The sequence below is a fragment of the Onthophagus taurus genome, chromosome 7, assembly GCF_036711975.1.
Source record: "Onthophagus taurus isolate NC chromosome 7, IU_Otau_3.0, whole genome shotgun sequence".
In the NCBI taxonomy this organism is placed as follows: Eukaryota; Metazoa; Arthropoda; class Insecta; order Coleoptera; family Scarabaeidae; genus Onthophagus; species Onthophagus taurus.
The window spans coordinates 3055284-3075036 of NC_091972.1; the positions used below are offsets into that span (position 1 = coordinate 3055284).

A 19753-nucleotide genomic window follows, 5' to 3' on the forward strand; every position below is an offset into this window, starting at 1 on the left:
TTAAAAAATAAATACAACAAACCTGCAATATAAAGAGTTTATATAAATTATCATTATATATAGATTAGGTGATTACAGTAAAATAAAATATAAATTATAAATAAAAAAAAGCCATTCCATTATATTACATTTTAGTTTTTTTTTCTAACTTATTTTTCTGTATCCCTCGATCGCTTCACTCTTTTAAACCGCGATAATTCACCTTCATAACTTTGCGGAAGTCCTCCGAATATATCCGCTTCGGATAATTCCGTAATATCATTCTTTTCAACGGCATCGCCTCTTAACCGGCCCGTAAGTTCCTCCTCGCGTCTTTTACGTCGTTTATTACGCGTTCTAACTACATTATCACCTAAATTATCGTATCGCTTTACTCGAGAATATTTCTTCGGATAAAACAAAAAATTATCAAACGATTCATCTTCCCCAACTTCATCGTCGTAAAGTCTAAGGGCGTTCCTCTTATTTCTTTCCATATATGTTGGATAATCCGGACCGTCTACGTCTTCGTATTCGTTTCTTTTATTTACTAAATTAGATGTTTGATCATCAAAACCATCATCTTGCATTTCATCGTCCTCTTCATCAATTTCACCATCCTCCGCTCTATATCCGACCGAATCCGAATCACTCCAAGAACCATCACGTTTTTTTCGAGAAGACCGCTTTAACATTTCGTTATATAAAGATCTTCGTTTTCGTTTAACATCGGAATTATCATTTTGTTTTTCTTTCGATTCTAAATATGATGTTTCATCTTCCTCGGCGAGTTTTTTAACGTTTTGATTCACTTCGTTACTTTCTTCTTTGATTTCTTCTTTATCGGTTTGAGATGAATCTTGGTTAAGATTTGATTTTTCTTGATTATTTATTGGTAATTCTTTTGTCTCTTCGGTTTCCGCAGCACTTCTTTCCTCAACTTGGTTTTCCTCAAAAAAAATTAATAACAAATTAGTTCGTTATTATGATTTTAATTAATATAAAACTTACTTTACCCAATTCTTGTTCGTTTAAAATAACCGATTTCGAAGCTGCTGGTTTCTCCAATTCTGGAATCGTTTCTTTTGCTTCATTTGTACTTCTTTTTTGTTGTTTTTCTTTGATTTCTTTGTGTGTTATTGGTTTGCTACTTGATTCATCGGGAGATCTTTGATCGCGTTTTGAGATATTATCGGTATTTTTTATTAAATTTTCTTCTTTTCCTTTGGATTCTTTTTGGTTATTAAAATTTTTAACATCTTTTTCTTTTATGCTTCGTTCTTGTCGATTTTCTTCTTCCTCCTCATAGGTAGATTCGATACCTGCTCTGGGTATAATAAATTTATTCGTTGTTTGTTCTTCTTCGTTTCTTTTCACGATCGTGTTTGCATCTGCTATTACCGCGTTGATTTCTGTTTGTTCTTTGGCGCTAACGTCAATATCGTTTCTTTTATTAATATTTTCGGTTGAAGCATCTTCTTCTCCGTTATTCTCTATTTTTTCGGTTACTTGAATTTCAGCGTCTCTTTTATCAACGTTTTTATCTTCTTCGTTTTCTTCCATGTCTTCTTTTGCAATTTTTTTTCTTTCTTTTTCTCTTTCTTTCTTTTGGTTGCGCTTAATCATTGATGTTTCCCGTTCTGTCTCATCGTCTTCATCACTACTTTCTTTGTCTTCTTCTTCTTCCTTTTCCTCTTTTAGTTCGGGTACTGATTTTGAAGCTCTTTTAATTAAAGATTTTTCTTTAGATTCTGCTTCATCATTTGCAACTTCTTGTCGATTATTTATCATCGATTCTTCTGAATTCGATTTTATTTCTTCGTTACTATTAATAGCAGAATTTTCTTCCAATTCTTTCGGGGTCTTTTCCTCTTCCGATTCAACCGGATGCATTTTATTTTTGTTATTGTTTATTTCGGTTCCTCTTCTCTTTCGAATGTGTGGTTCAAGATCTTCTTCGATGTTTTCTCCTGGATCAAGGATACTACTTTCACATTCCATCAAGTTATTAGTTATCTCTCTTTTTTTCCTTTGTGGGTCATCAACATCTTCATCGTCAGATTGCAAACGGGAAATTTCCCTTTTAACTTCTTCTTTGATAGCGTTAATTTTTTCCTCGATGTTCCTCTCGAGCCTTTTTTCGTACTCCAGTTCTTCTTTATCGCGTTTTTCTTGACTCTTCTTTTCAATTTCATCGTTACTTACAGCTACAAGAGGCGATTTATTCCCGCTTACTGTTAAATCACCAGAGGCTTCTTCTAATCCTTTCATAATTTCAGAATCGCCTCTCTCAGCTTTTTCGTCTTTAGCAGTTTGTCGTTTCTTTCGAAGGTATTCTTCGCCAGCAGACTGATAATTTGCGATTTTATTTATTTTTGAACCTCGGTTATTGTTGTAATTGTTTCCTTTGAGGCGCTTAGGACTTTTTACAATTCTTTGTTTGGGCTCATCAGAATCCTTTCTAGCTTTCTTTTTACCTTTTCTATGAATGCTTTTTTCAACTTTGGTCTTTTTGATGTTTTTTAATGATTTGGTAACGATTTTTGTTTTAAGAGGAGTATCTTCCTTTTTATTTCTGTCAAAGTGAGATTCTTTGGTTAACCCGATCTTATTGAGACCATTCTCAAGGTCTTCATCTTCAAAATAGATCTCCCTCTTTTTCATAGCAATCTTTTCATCTTTTTGCTGCTCGGAACCATCCTTTTCTATAAAATTCAAATCGTCCATTACCTCTTTTAGATTATCATCAACATCACCAATCTTCTCCTCGGCTTTTCGTTTAACTTTCGATGAAGATTTCAACCCGGAATCGATTTTTACAACTTGTTCTTCGTCTTGCTTTTGATCGCTCGTTAAATCGCCCAAATTCAAAGCTCCCCGTTTCTTCAATTCATCTCCTTCCCGCTTTTTGTTCGCCAAATCCGACGAGGTCTCTTCCAGTAACGAAGATGTCGGGTTGCTGAAAGACGACGCTGAAACCACGGATGAAACCAACGCTGCAGGATCGAACTGATGATCTTGGTTTCCATCTTCAGCTACGTCTTCGGAGAACGCGTTTCTTTTAACCTGTTGTGCACATAGAAAATCACGGTAAGGCCGATGTTTGACTTTGTTGTTGACTTTGAACTTGGCCAGTACGTTCGCGTAATTGCTGCTGTGTAACGCCCCCAGCTCGTCGTCGGCTCGCTCCAAATCATCCATCTCCAAGTCCGTTGACTCCCTTTTTGTTGGATACCATTGCGACTTAAAACCTGTATTTCTTAGGTTAACATCTCGAGGGGCTGGATAAGAAGCATATTCAAACGCTTGACCAATTGGCTAACAAAAATTATAACAAATTTGTTTTTAATTAAAAAAAAAATTAAACGCAATGAGGAAATGAGCTTAGCTTTAATTATTTTTGTTTCTGGTGACGCTTTCTAACACGTGTCAGAAAGAAACGTTAAAAAAGTTTGATGGATATGTGCCAAGAGTAAATGGAAAGGTGTTTACTTTAAAATGGCCAAAAGTCGAAATTTCGACTAAACTCAATATATTTAAAAAAAGAAATAACCTCAAGAATTCCAATCGGTTTTCCTTGATTATAAACTAAACCATAAGGACTTCTTTTTCGTGTACTTCCAAAAATGCTTCTTTTAAACGGATGGATACCTCCATCGATGGATCTTTTATAACCGAAAACGTCAGAACTTTGATCTTGCATCTCATCAAAATCCATGTCGTAAGATGGTCTCCTGGCGCCGTAATAAGGACTATTAATAAAAAAACTAAATGGTAACATTGACATTGAGGGTTAAAACACTTTCATTTACCTTGTGCCGTATTTGTTAAAAACTAACGACTTAGCCTTGACCTCAAAAATAGCCATTAATGTGAAGAGCACGATGGAACAACACCTCTTCATTTCGTTCTTTTTCCTTTGAGAACGAGGAGTTTTTGTAAAGAGTCAAATAATTTTAAGAGTCACATAAACAATTCGGACAGCAGTTCGACATTTTTTATAAACAAATTGACGTTCTTTTTTGGTTGGTGATTGCTTCGATTTTGTTAAAGTTAAATTTTTTTATATTAGTTTCTTTCAGATCGTTTTAATTCATCTGGTTGGGACAAACAATGCAAATAAATTATTATCCTAAATTGTAAATCTTTCGAGTCTATAAATATGTAATGCTTTATAGCGTACGGTTTTATTGATTTTTAACGTTGTTTGTATCGTTCCTATTCTCAAAAAAAAGTTGTTAGGCATTCAACAGTCACGTAAAGACATTGATCGAATTTTCCCTACTAACAAGTCTTCGTTAAACTCAGTCTGAAAATATCACGACCAAGATAACAAGCAAAAAAGTTTTCATTAAAAGATAAGATGGCAAGTGAACCCGAAATGGTTGTAAAAAGAGTTAGTGTTCCTTTAGGTTTAGAAGAGCTTATGGAAACTTTAACGAAAGAGGTGCTAAAGAAAAAACCAGATGATATCTACACCTTTGCATCCGAATATTTTTCACGTCTATTATCCATTAGAAATAAAGCAAATTATAAAGGTAAGTAATTAAAAATAGGTAAGAAAAATTCGTTATGTTTATTTTTAAGCAGTACCTTTACCAAAAGTTGGAAAATCAATCCAACAACCATCAACCAACGGGGGTTTACGTAAAGAATACACAAAAAACGACGTTTTAAAAATTAAAACAGCAACAATTGGCACAACTATGAAATTAAAAAATGAGCAACCTCCGTTACCTATTCGCAGGATCAATAGACGAAACGTCAAGGCTAAAGTAGACTCTAACTTGTCACCGAGAACCCCTCAAAACGATAACATAAACGAAAAAGCAAAATGTATCCTCGAAAAACGTCGCCTATCGAAAACTTTGGAATCCAAAAAGCGAGATCCACCGAAAAGTACGGAAACAAACAAGAATAAACTGAAAAAAACCTCTTCTAAATCTTCCTCAAGTTCTACTATTTCTAATGAAGAAACCAAATCACCCATTAAAAATTTAATAAATAAAACTACTAAACAAAATGAAACTTCATCGATGCCGCTAGAAAAAGCAGCAATTTTAATACAATCTTTGATAAGAAGTTTTATAACTAGACGTAGATTGAGGAAAATTGAAAAATCGTCTGAGAATAAAGAAGAAATTAAAAATAACGAAGTTGATTCTATTTTTGGCGGTGATGTTCAACCATCTATCAATAAAGAAATCATCTCTGAGATGGATAATTACAAAAATAAAGCAGCCACGAAGATTCAATCGGTATGGAGAGGTCACAAGATCAGGAAAAATGTTAGTTTTAAAAGTGAAAAAGTCGATGGAGCACTTACCGAAGAGCAACGTCGAAAAGCTGCGATAGTAATTCAAGCTTTATTTAGAGGATATTTATCTAGAAAAGAGCATAGATTTATTCCTAAGGTTGTTATTGACGATAAAGAGAGATTATCCACTTTGGTGGAAGAAGAAAATCTTGAAGATAATGTCGAAAAAGTTAAAAATATGAAAGAAGAAATTGAGGATAAAGTTTTAAAAAACGACATAATCAATGAAGAAAAAGATCTTATTAAAAACTTTGTAGATAAAGATGACAATGATGTATTAAAAGTAATAATTGAAAAAGGTAAAGATTTTGATGTTTCATCCGAAACACAACCAATTTTGATTGAAAATATTGAAACACAAAAAAATCCTTTTGATTTAAAACCCGATGTTAAAAACGAAAATTTAATTAATACGCCTGAAGAAGAAACGCTTAAAGTAATAATTGAAAATGGTGTAGACGTCGTTGAGATATCTTCCGAACCACAAGAAAAAAATGTGGAGAAGCTTGATGTTGAAACAATTAAAAGACCAGTTAGTAAGGATTCAACAACTTCAGCTGACTCAGTAGATACAGTGATTTTCAGTAATAATCAGATTGTTACTAACCCTGAAGAAGAGTTGATTCAAGATATAAATCTCAAAAACAAGGAGGAAACAAAACAAATTAAAGAAGAACAAGTTAATAAAGAAATCACAAGATATTTAACGACTATAACTGAACCTTTGAGAAGAGCTTTTTCTGCTGAAACTCCTTCCACTCCTCAAAAAGTCGATAAAATGTTAAAAGAGAGATCGCTTTCGGCACAAGAAACTGAATCACCAAAATATATTTATATTCCTTTGAGACAATATTCTGAAGATGGTGATAATTCACCAAAAAATGAAATTGATAAGAAACCAGATATTCAAATTGAACCGAAAATTGAAAAAGAAATTATTATTTATTCTCCTAATAAAGAGATTTCTGAGAAGTCTAACGGGGCAATCACTGAATATATCAACTCTATAATCGAACCTGTTAAACAAAAATTTTCCCCTAACGGCACGGAATTTGTCTCAAAAAAGCCCACTGTTGTTGAACCTGAATATCAATATATTCCTCTTAGAACGTATAGTGAAGATAAAGAAAATTTATTGAACGCAGCGAATGGAAAAAGTTATCAAGAAAGAGTAGAACATCACCTAAAAAATGGGGTGGAAGAAAAAACTGTTTCGGAACAAATCGATGATATAATTCAAGAGGCGAATCAAGTGGTTGGACATGATAAAGTTTCTAATCTTGATTCCTCAAACTTTGAGTCTAATGATTCAAGAAATAAAAGAGAAGTGAGTTTTAATGAAGATAAGAAAGAATCTGTATGTGATGAAAAAATTTCTGTAAATAATTTTACTAAGAAAGATATTGAAGAATCAAAGATAAAATTCGATGGTAATGAATTAAATAAAGTTGCTGATACCATCAAATCTGATCCACAAGAAAAAGAAAATTCTTTAAACTTAAATAAATTACATAAAGGAGATACTCAAGAGGAACTTCTAAAAGAAAATCAATTAGAAAAAACTAATATTGAAGAAAAGAATAATGTTACAAAAAATAAAGCTAAAGTTGAAGTTGAAGCTGAGGAATCCGCAAGTTCAAATGAAATAAGTAAGAATGAAGAAAATTTAATTCAAGAAAATGGTGGTGGGAAAGAAATTAAGAACCCTAAAGACGATTCAAATGAAAATAATGTCAATGTAGCAATTAAAGAGTCTAAAGAGATGGAAAGTAAACAATCTACGGATAAATCAAGTTTTTTAGAAGTTTCTCAAGTACAAGAATTACAAAATAATTCTAAACTCACTGAAAATTGCTTGAAAAACGCTCCGAAAACAGAAATTATTAAAGATGTATCTGAATCAGATGCAAATCTGATTCATCATAACATGGAACCACAAATTACATCTAAAGAAAAAGCTGAAAAAGATCAAGGAGAAAAATTAAATACGGATCAATCTGTTAAAAAAGAAAATAAACTTTCAGAAAGTGATCTAAAATTAAATAATCAAGATATTAAAACATCAGAAACTTGCAAAAGCAATTTAGAAACTGGTGAACTTTCAACAGATGATACTCTTGATAATATAGCCTTGGATAGTTTAGAAAGTGAAAGTTTTCCGATAAATACTACGCAAGATGAAATAACCAAAATGGGCAAAGAACCTTTATTGCAAGATTCAGGCATGAAGGATGGGGTAATACAAGGTTCCCAAGATCTTAATGAAGGTGATGTTAAAAAAACTGAACTACAAAATTCGAATTATGATGATGATTTGTCAAAAAAGTTTAAATCAATGCATGACGTAGATGATGTTGTACATCTATCTAATGCTGAGAAAGCTACGGAAGTGGATACCAAATCACAAAAAGAAGGAGAGGAGTTGAAGATGGAGAAAAACGAAGTGATAAAGAATGATAAATTAATCCATGATGTAGTTTCTGCTGCAGAAAATCTTAAAAACGATGTACAGTTATCTAATGGTGAGAAAGTAACGGAAATGGAATCACAAAAAGATGGCGAATTGGAATTGGGAAAAATCGAAAAAACTCCAGCTCAAGATTCAAATGATGGCGAATCATCAAAGAGTGATAAATCAATTCATGATGTAGTTTCTTCTTCAGGGAATGTTAATAATGAAGTTGTACAGTTATCTAATACTGAAAAAGCAGTGGAAGTGGACATTAAATCACAAAAAGGAGACGAAATGAAATTGGAAAAAAACGAAAAAACTCCAGCTCAAGATTCAAATGATGGAGAATCATCAAAGAGCGATAAATCAATTCATGATGTAGCTTCTTCTTCAGGCAACGTTAATAATGATATTATAAAGTTATCTAATACCGAGAAAGTAGCGGAAATGAAATCACAAAAAGATGGCGAATTGGAATTGGGAAAAAACGAAAAAACTCCAGCTCAAGATTCAAATGATGGCAAATCATTAAAGAGTAATAAATCAACTCACGATGTAGATTCTTCTACAGAAAACCTCAATAATGATGTTGTACAGTTATCTAACATTGAGAAAGCAGCGGAAGTGGACATTAAATCACAAAAAGGAGATGAATTGAAATTGGAAAAAAAAGAAAAAACTCCAGCTCAAGATTTAAATGATGGTGAATCATCAAGAAGTAATAAATCAACTCATGATGTAATTTCTACTACTGACAACATTAATAACGATGTTATACAGTCATCTAACACTGAGAAAGCAACAGAAGTGGAAACTAAATCACAAAAAGGAGATGAATTGAAATTGGAAAAAAAAGAAAAAACTCCAGCTCAAGATTTAAATGATGGTGAATCATCAAGAAGTAATAAATCAACTCATGATGTAATTTCTACTACTGACAACATTAATAACGATGTTATACAGTCATCTAACACTGAGAAAGCAACAGAAGTGGAAACTAAATCACAAAAAGGAGATGAATTGAAATTGGAAAAAAAAGAAAAAACTCCAGCTCAAGATTTAAATGATGGTGAATCATCAAGAAGTAATAAATCAACTCATGATGTAATTTCTACTACTGACAACATTAATAACGATGTTATACAGTCATCTAACACTGAGAAAGCAACAGAAGTGGAAACTAAATCACAAAAAGGAAACGAATTGAAATTTGGAAAAAATGAAGAAACTCCCGCACAAGATTTAAATGTTGGCGAATCATCAAAGGATAATAAATCAACTCATGATGTAGATTCTTCTACAGAAAACGTCAATAAGGATGTTATACAGTCATCTAACACTGAGAAAGCAACAGAAGTGGAAACTAAATCACAAAAAGGAAACGAATTGAAATTGGGAAAAAATGAAGAAACTCCAGCTCAAGATTCAAATGATGGCAAATCATCAAGGAGTGATAAATCAACTCATGATGAACTTTCTTCTACAGAAAACGTTAATAATGATGTTATAGAGTTACCTAATACCGAGAAAGCAACGGAAGTGGACACTAAATCACAGAAAGAAGATGAATTAAAATTGGAAAAAAACGAAAAAACTCCAGCTCAAGATTCAAATGATGGCGAATTATCAAGAAGTAATAAATCAACTCATGATGTAATTTCTACTACAGACAACATTAATAACGATATTATACAGTCATCTAACATTGAGAAAGCAACAGAAGTGGAAACTAAATCACAAAAAGGAAACGAATTGAAATTGGGAAAAAATGAAGAAACTCCAGCTCAAGATTCAAATGATGGCAAATCATCAAGGAGTGATAAATCAACTCATGATGAAGTTTCTTCTACAGAAAACGTTAATAATGATGTTATAGAGTTATCTAATACCGAGAAAGCAACGGAAGTGGACACTAAATCACAGAAAGAAGATGAATTAAAATTGGAAAAAAACGAAAAAACTCCAGCTCAAGATTCAAATGATGGCGAATTATCAAGAAGTAATAAATCAACTCATGATGTAATTTCTACTACAGACAACATTAATTACGATATTATACAGTCATCTAACATTGAGAAAGCAGCGGAAGTGGACGCTAAATCACATAAAGGAGAGGAAGTAAAATTGGAAAAAAACGAAGAAACTCCAGCACAAGATTCAAATGATAAATTAAATGATGACTTAGTTTCTTCTACAAAAAACGAAAAACATAACACCAAATTATGTAACATAGAAAAAGCTGGACAAATAAACGACGAGACTCAAAAAGATGACTTGAAGTTGGAAAAGGTTGAAATGATTCCTTGTGAAAGTTCTGATAATAGGAATGAATCACCAAAAAATGATGAACCAATCCATGATATACTTTCTTTAAAAAAACATGACACAAAATTATCTAATGTAGAAAAAACACAACAAGAAGAATTGTATACTGAAAGAATTGAATTGCCAAACGAAAATGAATCAACCCATCATTTGACCACAACTGATATAATTTCAACTCAGGACCGAAAAGGCGATGATGAATTATCAAAGAAAAAAGGTGTAAATGAAACGGAACAAGATACAAATACAGACGAAATAGATGGCGGAAACAAAAACAAGAAAAATGAATCTAATGATGGAATCTTGAATAATGATAAACCAGAACATTTAAAAAAGGATGCTTCAAAAGTAGATGTTGCCGAAGAAGTCCAAGAATTAACCAAGGAAATTAATGGAAAAAGTAAAATCAATGAAACAGAAGAAAATAAATCGAAATCTGGTGGAGAAAACAGAATTGCTGTTACGCCAAATAATAAATCCCATGATATACAGTTGCAAAATGATAATACGCAAAAAATTGAATATATTGAATTAAGAAAGGATATTGAATCAAATGATACAGAAAATAAAAATAAAAGTGACAAAAAAGATGAAACGAATTCGATTAAAGCAAACCAGTCTTCTGACAGCAATTTAAATATAAATACTGAAGGCTTGGAAAAATTCAATGTTAAAATAGAGGGTAAAGATAAAATATTAAAATCCACGTTGCAGGATCCTGTAACTCTTAAAGAAAACCAAAACATCAAAGAGGTAAGAATAAATTTATTATTAAAATGCTTAAGATGCAGATATTATCCTATTATTTATGTTTATTATATTCCAGAATCAAATAAATACAAAGAATGCAAGTTTAAATGCAGATAGTAAATCTGAGTCTAACATACGAAATCGCAAAGAAATAACAACCAAACAACCATCAACTCTTGAATCTGTTTCGGAAGGTGCGTTAATTAGATAGTAAATAATTTGTGTTATTCAATCTGTGAATACATTTTTTTAGATGTTGATATCGGAGAAAATGAGTTAAAATCCAGCAATAATAATTCTGAATCGAGCATGGATCATGGAACCACAAATTTATATATGTCAACTTTTAAAGCACCTACTTTTCCAATTTCTAATGGTAATATAACAGATAATTACAAAATATATAAATTGGAACATCTTGGATTTGGTAACTGTTTGAATACAAAAAAAAATAGAGTTAGTTTTGAATTTAATTTTTTATTTAGGTGAAGATGTAGAGGGAAGAAAATCAATAAGTCCTACCGAAGTAAATTGTTCTACTTCAAGATCATTACCTTCATTACCAGAAGAAGACACGCAACCAGGTGAGTAATAATAATTAAGAAATGAAATGATGTTTGTATTGTTCTTTTAAAAGGATGTGAGATATCGTCACCTTAATTAGCTATGATTTGGTTCAAAGCTAAAATTGAGGTTATAGTTGTGTGTAATGTTAAATTAGGTGTTGTCGTAGTCAACCGTGAGCCCTAATTTGCCCTAATTCTAACAAGATAATGTACATTTATATTGTTTTAAGTAACTTTTGAAGTAAATGTTTGTGTTTTTTTAAATTTATTTACTTTTGTAAAGTGACAACTGTTACGGTTTTGTCTTATTTTCGGAGATGGTGTCCCGTGCACGAAAAATTCTAGACATGGCTCTTCAAAAGCTCCCAATTTTCGTGGATTCTCAACTACGTAACATTGTGGAATATACTGTAGTTCAAGAACTTCTAAATCCAATCAACAGAACACAGCAAGGAATTTACAAGATGTGGAGATAGAAGTTAGTGAAGTATACTTCTTATCTAAAGATACGTTGGAAGACGAAAACATAGAAGTTACTGAGAAAAATGCCAATGAGGCGTCACAAACTGAAGACACAGATTATCAATCTGCTGTAGTTCAAAGTTGCAAAGAAAAAGATTCGGAGCCTAACTCATCGGAAGATATTTCTAGGGGTGAAATTGTGAAAAGCAGTGTGATCAAAATACTACTAAAACATCAACAGTCGAAGATCCAGATTATCGACCTACTGAAGAATTGAATAGCGAAGAAGAAAATGTGGAAAACGAAGAGCCTTTGCGAAGAAAAAGACTGAAAAGAAGACACGTTAAAAAAGGCAACTGGAAGAGGGAGCAGAATAAAAGAAGAAGAGAGCTAGGCGACTCGTATAAAGGAAAAAAGATTGTTGATGGGAAATGGGAATACTTCCAAAGCAAAAAATCTACCAAAAATAAAGGTTCAGCAAAAAAGTCTACTTTAAAATGTTATTTATTTTCTGAGGAGGATAGAAAATCAGAATTCGATAGTTTTTGGGAATTGAGTTGGAAAGAAAAGAAACTTTTTGTGCAGCTGAATATGAAATTGGGCGAAACTCAACAACATAGAGATCGAAAAGAAGAGGAGAACTCACAAAGGGTAAATAGCTTTAGTTACTATTTACGAAAAAAACAATGAACCACTCAAGGTGTGCAAAAGAATGTTTCTTAATTCAATGGGAATAGGAGAATGGACAGCACGTTCCTGGAAACGTGAAAAGGAAGAAGATGAAAAAAAAGAAGCTGACGAAACTATAGAAATTGAGACAAACCGGAAAAATGAAGACCCAAGTCAAAAGAAAAGGAGAAGATTGGATGTTACAAGAATAGATTCCCTTAAATTATTTTTTGAAACTCTGCCAAAGATGGAGTCGCATTACTGCAGATCAGCATCTAAGAAATTATATCTCGAACCACAATGACAGTCCAAACAACAGTTGTATGAACTCTACAGTTCTGCTAAGCTCCCAGCCATCCTCTCTGTTGACGTTATTTTTATGTCGGTGGATCTCTATGGCTTCTCTTGTCAGTCTTTAGTAGTATCTGTTGTCCCTAGCCAGCACCTTTGTTTGTTCGAAGTCTATTCGGTGCCCCTCTGCATGGCAATGTTCCGCAACCGCCGACTGCTGGATCTTCTTCAGCCTTACATCCCTCTCATGCTCCTTGATGCGGCAGTCGACGTTGCGTCCAGTTTGGCCAACATAAACCTTCCCACAACTACACGATAGTCGATAGACTCCTGCTCCTTTTAATGGAGTTAGTTTGTCCTTGGCTATCGGGAGTGTGTTCCGAATTTTGCTGACCGTGCCGTACCGCACTACGATGTCGTTCTTCTTGAGGTGCCTAGCAATTCGTTCCGTTACACCTGAAACATAGGGAAGACAGATAAATCCAAGTGGTTTTGTGCCTACCGTGTCTTCTTTCTGCTTTCGCTGCTTGATGGCCTGGTTGATGTCCCTCGAAGTGTATCCATTCTCCTGCAGCACGCCTCGTAGAAAGTGTTGCTCCTTCTTCAAGTTCCCTCCTTCACATAGTCTCGCTGCTCGTTGAAATAATATACGGATCATGGACCTCTTCTGTTGGGGATGATGATGTGAACATGCCTGTAAATACCTGTTGATATGGGTCTTCTTTCGGTATACACCAAGTTCTATATCTCCATTTGTCGTCCTGGTGACCAACACATCTAGGAAAGGTAGTTTTTTGGCAGTTTCTGTTTCCATGGTGAACTTAATCATGGGATGTTGAGAGTTCAAAGAGAACTCTTGGAGCCGTTTTTGACCATGTTGCCATATCACAAACGTGTCATCCACATATCGGAGACATAGTTTTGGTTTCCGCTGGCTCTTCTTCAAAGTGTCCTCTTCGAATAATTCCATGTAGAAATTAGCTATAACTGGCGAAAGTGGAGATCCCATGGCTGCCCCTTCGAACTGCTCGTAGAATTCTCCTTTCCAGCTGAAATACGTCGACGATAAGCAATACTCCACCAGATCTGGCACGTATTCTGGTAAACCCTCCGGAATGAGTTTTCGGCGAAGACCCTCTACAGCATCCTTAACTGGTACCCTAGTAAAAAGGGATTCCACATCGAAACTTACCAACATATCACCAGCATCCGGCTTTACACCTTTTACCGATTCCACAAAATGTGTAGAATCCCTGACATACGATTCCGTGTTACCTGTAAAGGGAGACAGAATCTTTGCAAGATGTTTGGCCAGCTGGTATGTTGGGGAGTTGATGGCGCTGACGATAGGGCGGAGGGGTACGTCTGGTTTGTGAATCTTCGGTAGTCCGTAGATTCTTGGTGGTACCGGCGCCTGCACAAACAAACCTTTCTGCTGTTCTGCTGGAATTCCTGTGGATTTCATCAGTTCCTTCATTTTCCTTACGATTTTGTCTGTGGGGTCCTTCTTGATCTTCCTGTAGGTGGCTGGGTCCAGTAGGTTCATCATTTTGTCGTCGTATTCTTTCCTGTCCATAACAACGGTGGCATTCCCCTTGTCTGCTGGTAACACGACGATTTCTGATTTTTCTTTTATAGATCGGAGTGTCTTCTTTCCACCAACCGTCAAGTTGGATTTTGGTGGTTTTGCTGACTTCAATACTCTCGCAACTTCTTGTCGGATCTCTTCGGCTTTCAGTGCGGGCATCCCTCGAACAGCTGCTTCCACTTCGCAGATGATTTCCTCCTTTGGGACCTTCTTCGGGGCGATTGCGTAGTTCAATCCTTTGGCGAGCACAGAGGTTTCGTCTTTCGTTAGTGGGACATTCGATGTAGCACGGAAAACCCGAAAGTTTCTAGTGTTAGTTCTAGTTTTAGTTCTAATTTTAGTTTACTTGTCACATGTTCAAAAAGCTCGTAAACGACTAGAACCATATCAAGTAAAATATTTAGAGTACAGTTTTTTCTGAAATTTTAGCAGCATGCAGTCTATACCTTCTATTAGGCCAGGAAAAGATCAGGAGATCTTACTGCAACTGACTTGCGTGAACTACGTTATAACCCAAATGGTACACTTGAATTTAAGCTTCGACACACTGAGGACTGGCAGCCTCTCCCAATTAGAGCTAACAAAAAGGTCTATCAAGTCTATCAACTCTATCAAGAAAAATTGAAAATTAACCAAGAAAAGTTTCAACATCTCCAGGCATTAAAAACCACATGCTGTCTGATTACCACACATTCTATGATAACTTACAGCATCATTAAAATTTTGTTTTTCAGAGTGAAATTAATGCAAGTTCTAAGAAATATATATTTTTTTAAATATTTTTTTGAAGTACCTTTCTGTTTAATTTCAAATAAGTAAACACTGATCATCAACAAAACTATTTCGTCATCATTTCTAATGATGTTATGACCTCGTAACTCCAGATACTTTGGGATTTAATGGAAAAACCTCGTAACTCCATTGTAACACCTAAGTATTGTATGGATCTTTAAAAATATTGATATAACTGATAAACTAGCTACTTACAGTTATACATATGAATAGAGACTGTCCTTGTTGAAAAAACTGTAAAGATAGATAAATTTATTTGTTTCCTACAAATTTTGTCATTTGGGAGTTATGAGGTTTGCTAATTAGGGTGACGTTATATCTTTTTTTCTAATAATTTAATTTTCGTTTAATTTATTTTGAAGACGATGTAATAAAAGAAACAGATTCAGTATCAGAGTCAAAGTCGGAGCCTTTTTATTTACATCGTCAGGGTGATTCACCAAAACTGATAGCTTCGAGCGACCAAGAAAAAGCTTTTTCAAAAGCTTTCCAAAAAACGAATGGTATAAAATATGATTCAGTCCCAATTAGAGGAAACTTGGGAAGTTCTGGGTCATCGACCGAAGAGCTAAATTGTGAATCAAATATTGATTCGAGACATAATAAACCATCATCACCTCATCCATCAGTTCAATGCAACATCTCTGTGGTTGATGGTTCTTCACCTACATCCGCTCTCCCTTTGGCATTGGAAATGAGCCAATCAGCAGGTCGAGTATTTGTAATCATAGTAAGTAAAATTCACATTCCATCTCACTCGCACCGCCTACAACCGCTTTCTTCCTACTGGATACTAATTTTTATTTCAATCAAGGGCACGTGTCTATTTCGAACCGAGTACCCTTACGAAATCGAACGCCATTGAATAATTTAGTAACTCGGTGCTATTTTCGTGCGAAGCCCACACAAACCGCCGTCACGCAGTTTCGATTTTTTACTCAAATCGATATTCATTTCTTTTTTGTGTCATCCTTTCTTTTTTTTTCCGTTGTAATCATCAAGTTTTTGACGCCTGGCACTGTTTAGTTTGCGCGGCAAATGACGAGTAAGTACGAAGGCGAATGTTTCGTGTTCAGCAGGTGCTGCGTTCGTGACGGAAACGACTTTATCTGGCGCGCAAGCGCAAAATTGTGCTTCAGCCCGAGATCAAGCGGATATCGATCAAAACGAACATCAGCAGCGCGCTGAATCGGTCGTCGTCATGGATACGGTCAAACGCAACAATTCCTCCATCATTAAGAAGACACCGGAACAGCAGGCTGCGACAAAGATTCAGGCGAGCTTCAGGGGATACCAAGTCAGGAAGAAATTGAAGAATAAGGTAAGTTTAAATTTTTTTTAGAAATGAATTATTTTATTTGAATTGAAGCTGTATTGTTTAGATCGTTAGACGCTGTTCTATATATGGGGCTTCTATGGCCATCTGGTTCAGTACAGAAATAGTTATCTTTTCGTTTTGTTGGTATTCTTGAGTAATTTAATTCCTATTAACATTAAATTAAGATAATTAAAAAAATTATTCCCAATTAAGTAATTTTGTTATAACAGGATAATTAAAAAAATTGTTCGTTTACAAATTAAGATCTTAAAACGACATCTTTTTGGCTTAAATGCGAGAAATTTCGACATAATTCGTTTCGTTTATTTTTACCTGCACTTAAATCTAAATATTAGTGTGCAACTTGGTTGGATCTAAATGGATTGGATTCCAAATGTCTAGTTAAAATGATTCGATGACGTTTTTACCGATTTGTTCTGGAATTCCAAACGTATAGGTTTTCGCGAATTCGAAAAAAATCTCAAAAACCACAAAGCGTTGACAGCCGAAACGGACGAACATCGCCGAATTTGCGTAAGCGGGAACGCTCCTGTACACTAAAAATACTGATTCTAATATTAGGATTTAATTTTGTTTGACGTGCTCGCGAATTTATCGTATTTTGCACATAATTACAAAATAACAATTAAAGAAATCATTAAAATCGTTCCTGAAGAATTGAATTGAATGAAAAATTCCAAAATTAATTACGAAAGATCATAACAAGTTAAAAGAAATTAATTATTTTTTGAGATAACAATTATAATAAAGGTTCTAAAATTTGTAACGCATCCAAGATTTATAAAGGTAATAAACTCTTTTATTTCGCAATAAAACTTGTATCTTTATTGTTCAAAAAAAAAAAATTAAGGGAGTATAAACAATTCCAAATTCAGTCAGAATATAAATAAACAGTTTTTAATTGCTCTCTTTTAGTTTTTAACATTGAAAAATTGAACAATGATTATTGTTGAATTGAAATGGTTAAAGGAAGTAAAATGGTGAGGTCGAGTACGATTGAATGTGGGTCGTCCTTGATTGAATTAATTTAACGAGATCATTTTGTCATCCACACAGTAGTGCAATGTGTCACGTGTTCTAAATTTCCTTTATAACGTTTCTTTGTGGTTTAGTTTCGCGTGCATCGTGTCGGAGAAACATTGATATAAAACCTTCTTGCTTTTAGACTATTTCGCCTAAATCAAACGGGATAAAAAGAATTTGTCGACGTAAAAGTTCTGGAAGAATGGATCCGAATAAAAACTCGAATAAGAAACCAACCGATCTTGAACAACAATCTGCCACTAAAATCCAAGCGGGCGTTCGAGGGTTTTTGGTAAGAAGAAGGCAAAAGAAGAACAAATCTGTTCCGGAATCCCCATAAATAACATAAAAATAAATTATAAAAATAAAAAAAGTTAAAAAAATATTTTATAAAAGATGGCAGGAATTAATTGTTATTATAACCATTTATTTTTTAATTCGTCTCTAGTCTCAAAACTTTATAAAAATCCATATTTTAATCTTCTTAGAACGGTATTAATAATTAATACAATTAAATTGGTATTAAGGTAATTTACTTATTGTTAGAGATATTCTTACCAAGCTATTTATAATTCATAAATTTTAAAGTTAGCATGTATCGTTAGCTCGTTTATAAATGTGGCTTATAATAAAGTGTTTTTCTGAGTACATTAAAGTTTATGTAGTTTACTTATTTCGACATCCACGTGTAAGTAAATGTAAAAAACAATGCGTTTTAATTTCACACTTTAAACCTCATGTCAACAACTTGATCATTAAACGTGACAAATCTTTTACGTATTACAGTTCCATAAAAAATTTTTAAATAGAGTTAAAAACCTTTTTGTCATTACAATGAATATTCAAAAATATACAAAACAATTTACATGTTTGAATTTTTAAAATGCTAAAGAAGATTTTCTGAGTTAATTATAATGAAATAAGATGGGATACATAACGAAGCATGGTTGGAAGCATCAAGGGTGGTGCGAGTGAAGTTGTTGGAGGGGATGAATATCGTATGGAGAGGGGGTGGGATTCCGGAGGGATGGAAAGTGGGGGTAATTTGCCCAGTATATAAAAAGGGTAATAAGGGAAGTGTAGAGAGCTACAGGGGAATTAACCTACTAGACTCGGCATACAAGGTATACACGAAGATACTGCTGGGAAGATTGGAGGAGGAGATGGAGTTGGGGGGAATTTTGCCGGATGGGCAGGCAGGCTTTCGGAAGGGAAGGGGAGCAATCGACAACGTGTATGTGTTGAAGCATTTGGCAGATAGAGAGCTGGATAAGAAGGGAGGGAAATTGTACGCCCTGTTTATAGATTTGAAGGCGGCTTTTGATAAGGTGGATAGGGGGAAGTTATGGGAGGAGATGGGGAGGAGGGGGATAACGGAACACCTAATTCCGAGAGTGAAGGAAATATACATGGAGACGATGGCTAGGATAAAAGTGGGAGATAAGCTGAGCGACGTGTTCTGGACGACGAAGGGACTGAGGCAGGGATGTCCGCTGAGTCCAAGTCTGTTTACACTGTATACGGCGGACCTGGAGGAAAGATTGGGGAAGGGGCAGATGGGAGGATTGGTGGTGGGAGGTAGAAAGGTGCATATGTTAGCATACGCGGACGACATCGTGGTCATGGCGAGAGAAGTGGTGGAGATGAAGGAGATGATAAAGACATTGGAAAGATATTTTAGGGGGAAGGGGCTGGAAGTAAATGTGGGGAAGACAAGGATGATGAAGTTTTGTAAGGGTGGGAGAAAAAAAACAGAAAACTGGAGATGGGAGGGAAAGGAGATCGAGGAGGTTAGGGAGTATATTTACTTGGGGTATGTGTTTAGGGAGGATAACAGGGAGGGGTCGCATGTGATAGCTATGGCAAAAAAGGCGAATAAGGTGATGGGACAAGTATGGGGTTGGGGGAAGAGAGTCTTTGGAAGGAATGTGGCAGCGAGGAAGATTATGTTTGAAGGTCTGGTTAGCAGTGTGATGATGTATGGAGCAGAGGTATGGGGATGGAGAGAGCAGGCAATGCTGGAGGACGTGCAAGCTAGATACTGGAGATGGGTGCTTGGGGTGGCGAGAGAAACACCGGGGTATATAGTGAGGGAAGAGGTAAAGGTGGATAAGGTCAGGGTGGAGGCGGGCAGGAGGGCAGTGACATATGAAGAAAGAATAGAAGGGAGGCCAAGCTGCGGGATCCTGGGGGAGTGTTG

The 19753-nt window shown here is 34.8% G+C and overlaps 2 protein-coding genes across 7 annotated transcripts; one reads left to right on the plus strand and one right to left on the minus strand.

Moving 5' to 3' along the window:
- Positions 1-23: 23 nt before the first annotated feature.
- Positions 24-4197, minus strand: LOC111420032 (glutamic acid-rich protein-like). 2 transcript variants are annotated; one of them, XM_023052937.2, is made up of 5 exons: positions 3792-4167; positions 3533-3731; positions 3118-3297; positions 991-3045; positions 24-929 (listed from the first exon to the last, which is right to left on the minus strand). In XM_023052937.2, the coding sequence occupies exons 1-5, from the start codon at positions 3881-3883 to the stop codon at positions 150-152; spliced, it is 3306 nt and encodes a 1101-aa protein (XP_022908705.2). In that variant the 5' UTR covers positions 3884-4167; the 3' UTR covers positions 24-149. The 2 variants fall into 2 exon arrangements, with proteins under 2 accessions (XP_022908705.2, XP_022908704.2); XM_023052936.2 differs by having other exon boundaries at positions 991-3297; positions 3792-4197.
- On the plus strand, positions 4041-18208 carry LOC111420026 (putative leucine-rich repeat-containing protein DDB_G0290503). Of its 5 annotated transcripts, none has more exons than XM_071197301.1 (8): positions 4082-4517; positions 4570-10826; positions 10900-11017; positions 11077-11250; positions 11309-11407; positions 15554-15901; positions 16268-16512; positions 16574-16717. In XM_071197301.1, exons 1-8 carry the CDS (start codon positions 4343-4345, stop codon positions 16661-16663), a joined length of 7506 nt encoding a protein of 2501 aa, XP_071053402.1. In that variant the 5' UTR covers positions 4082-4342; the 3' UTR covers positions 16664-16717. The 5 variants fall into 5 exon arrangements, with proteins under 5 accessions (XP_071053403.1, XP_071053404.1, XP_071053402.1 ...); XM_071197299.1 differs by lacking the exon at positions 16574-16717 and adding an exon at positions 17696-18208 and having other exon boundaries at positions 4266-4517; XM_071197300.1 differs by lacking the exon at positions 16574-16717 and adding an exon at positions 17696-18208 and having other exon boundaries at positions 4266-4517; positions 16271-16512.
- The last annotated feature ends 1545 nt before the right edge of the window (positions 18209-19753 follow it).

Bases quoted from the DNA above. Each gene is read 5' to 3' on its own strand.
- LOC111420026 (XM_071197299.1), top strand. From the start codon at position 4,343: ATGGCAAGTGAACCCGAAATGGTTGTAAAAAGAGTTAGTGTTCCTTTA. The intron at 10,827-10,899 runs GTAAGAATAAAT...ATTATATTCCAG, and splicing joins AAAACCAAAACATCAAAGAG to AATCAAATAAATACAAAGAA. The intron at 15,902-16,267 runs GTCGAGTATTTG...TTTCGTGTTCAG, and splicing joins GGAAATGAGCCAATCAGCAG to CAGGTGCTGCGTTCGTGACG.
- LOC111420032 (XM_023052936.2), bottom strand. From the start codon at position 3,883: ATGAAGAGGTGTTGTTCCATCGTGCTCTTCACATTAATGGCTATTTTT. The intron at 3,298-3,532 runs GTTATTTCTTTT...AATTTTTGTTAG, and splicing joins AACCGATTGGAATTCTTGAG to CCAATTGGTCAAGCGTTTGA. The intron at 930-990 runs GTAAGTTTTATA...ATTTTTTTTGAG, and splicing joins ACGAACAAGAATTGGGTAAA to GAAAACCAAGTTGAGGAAAG.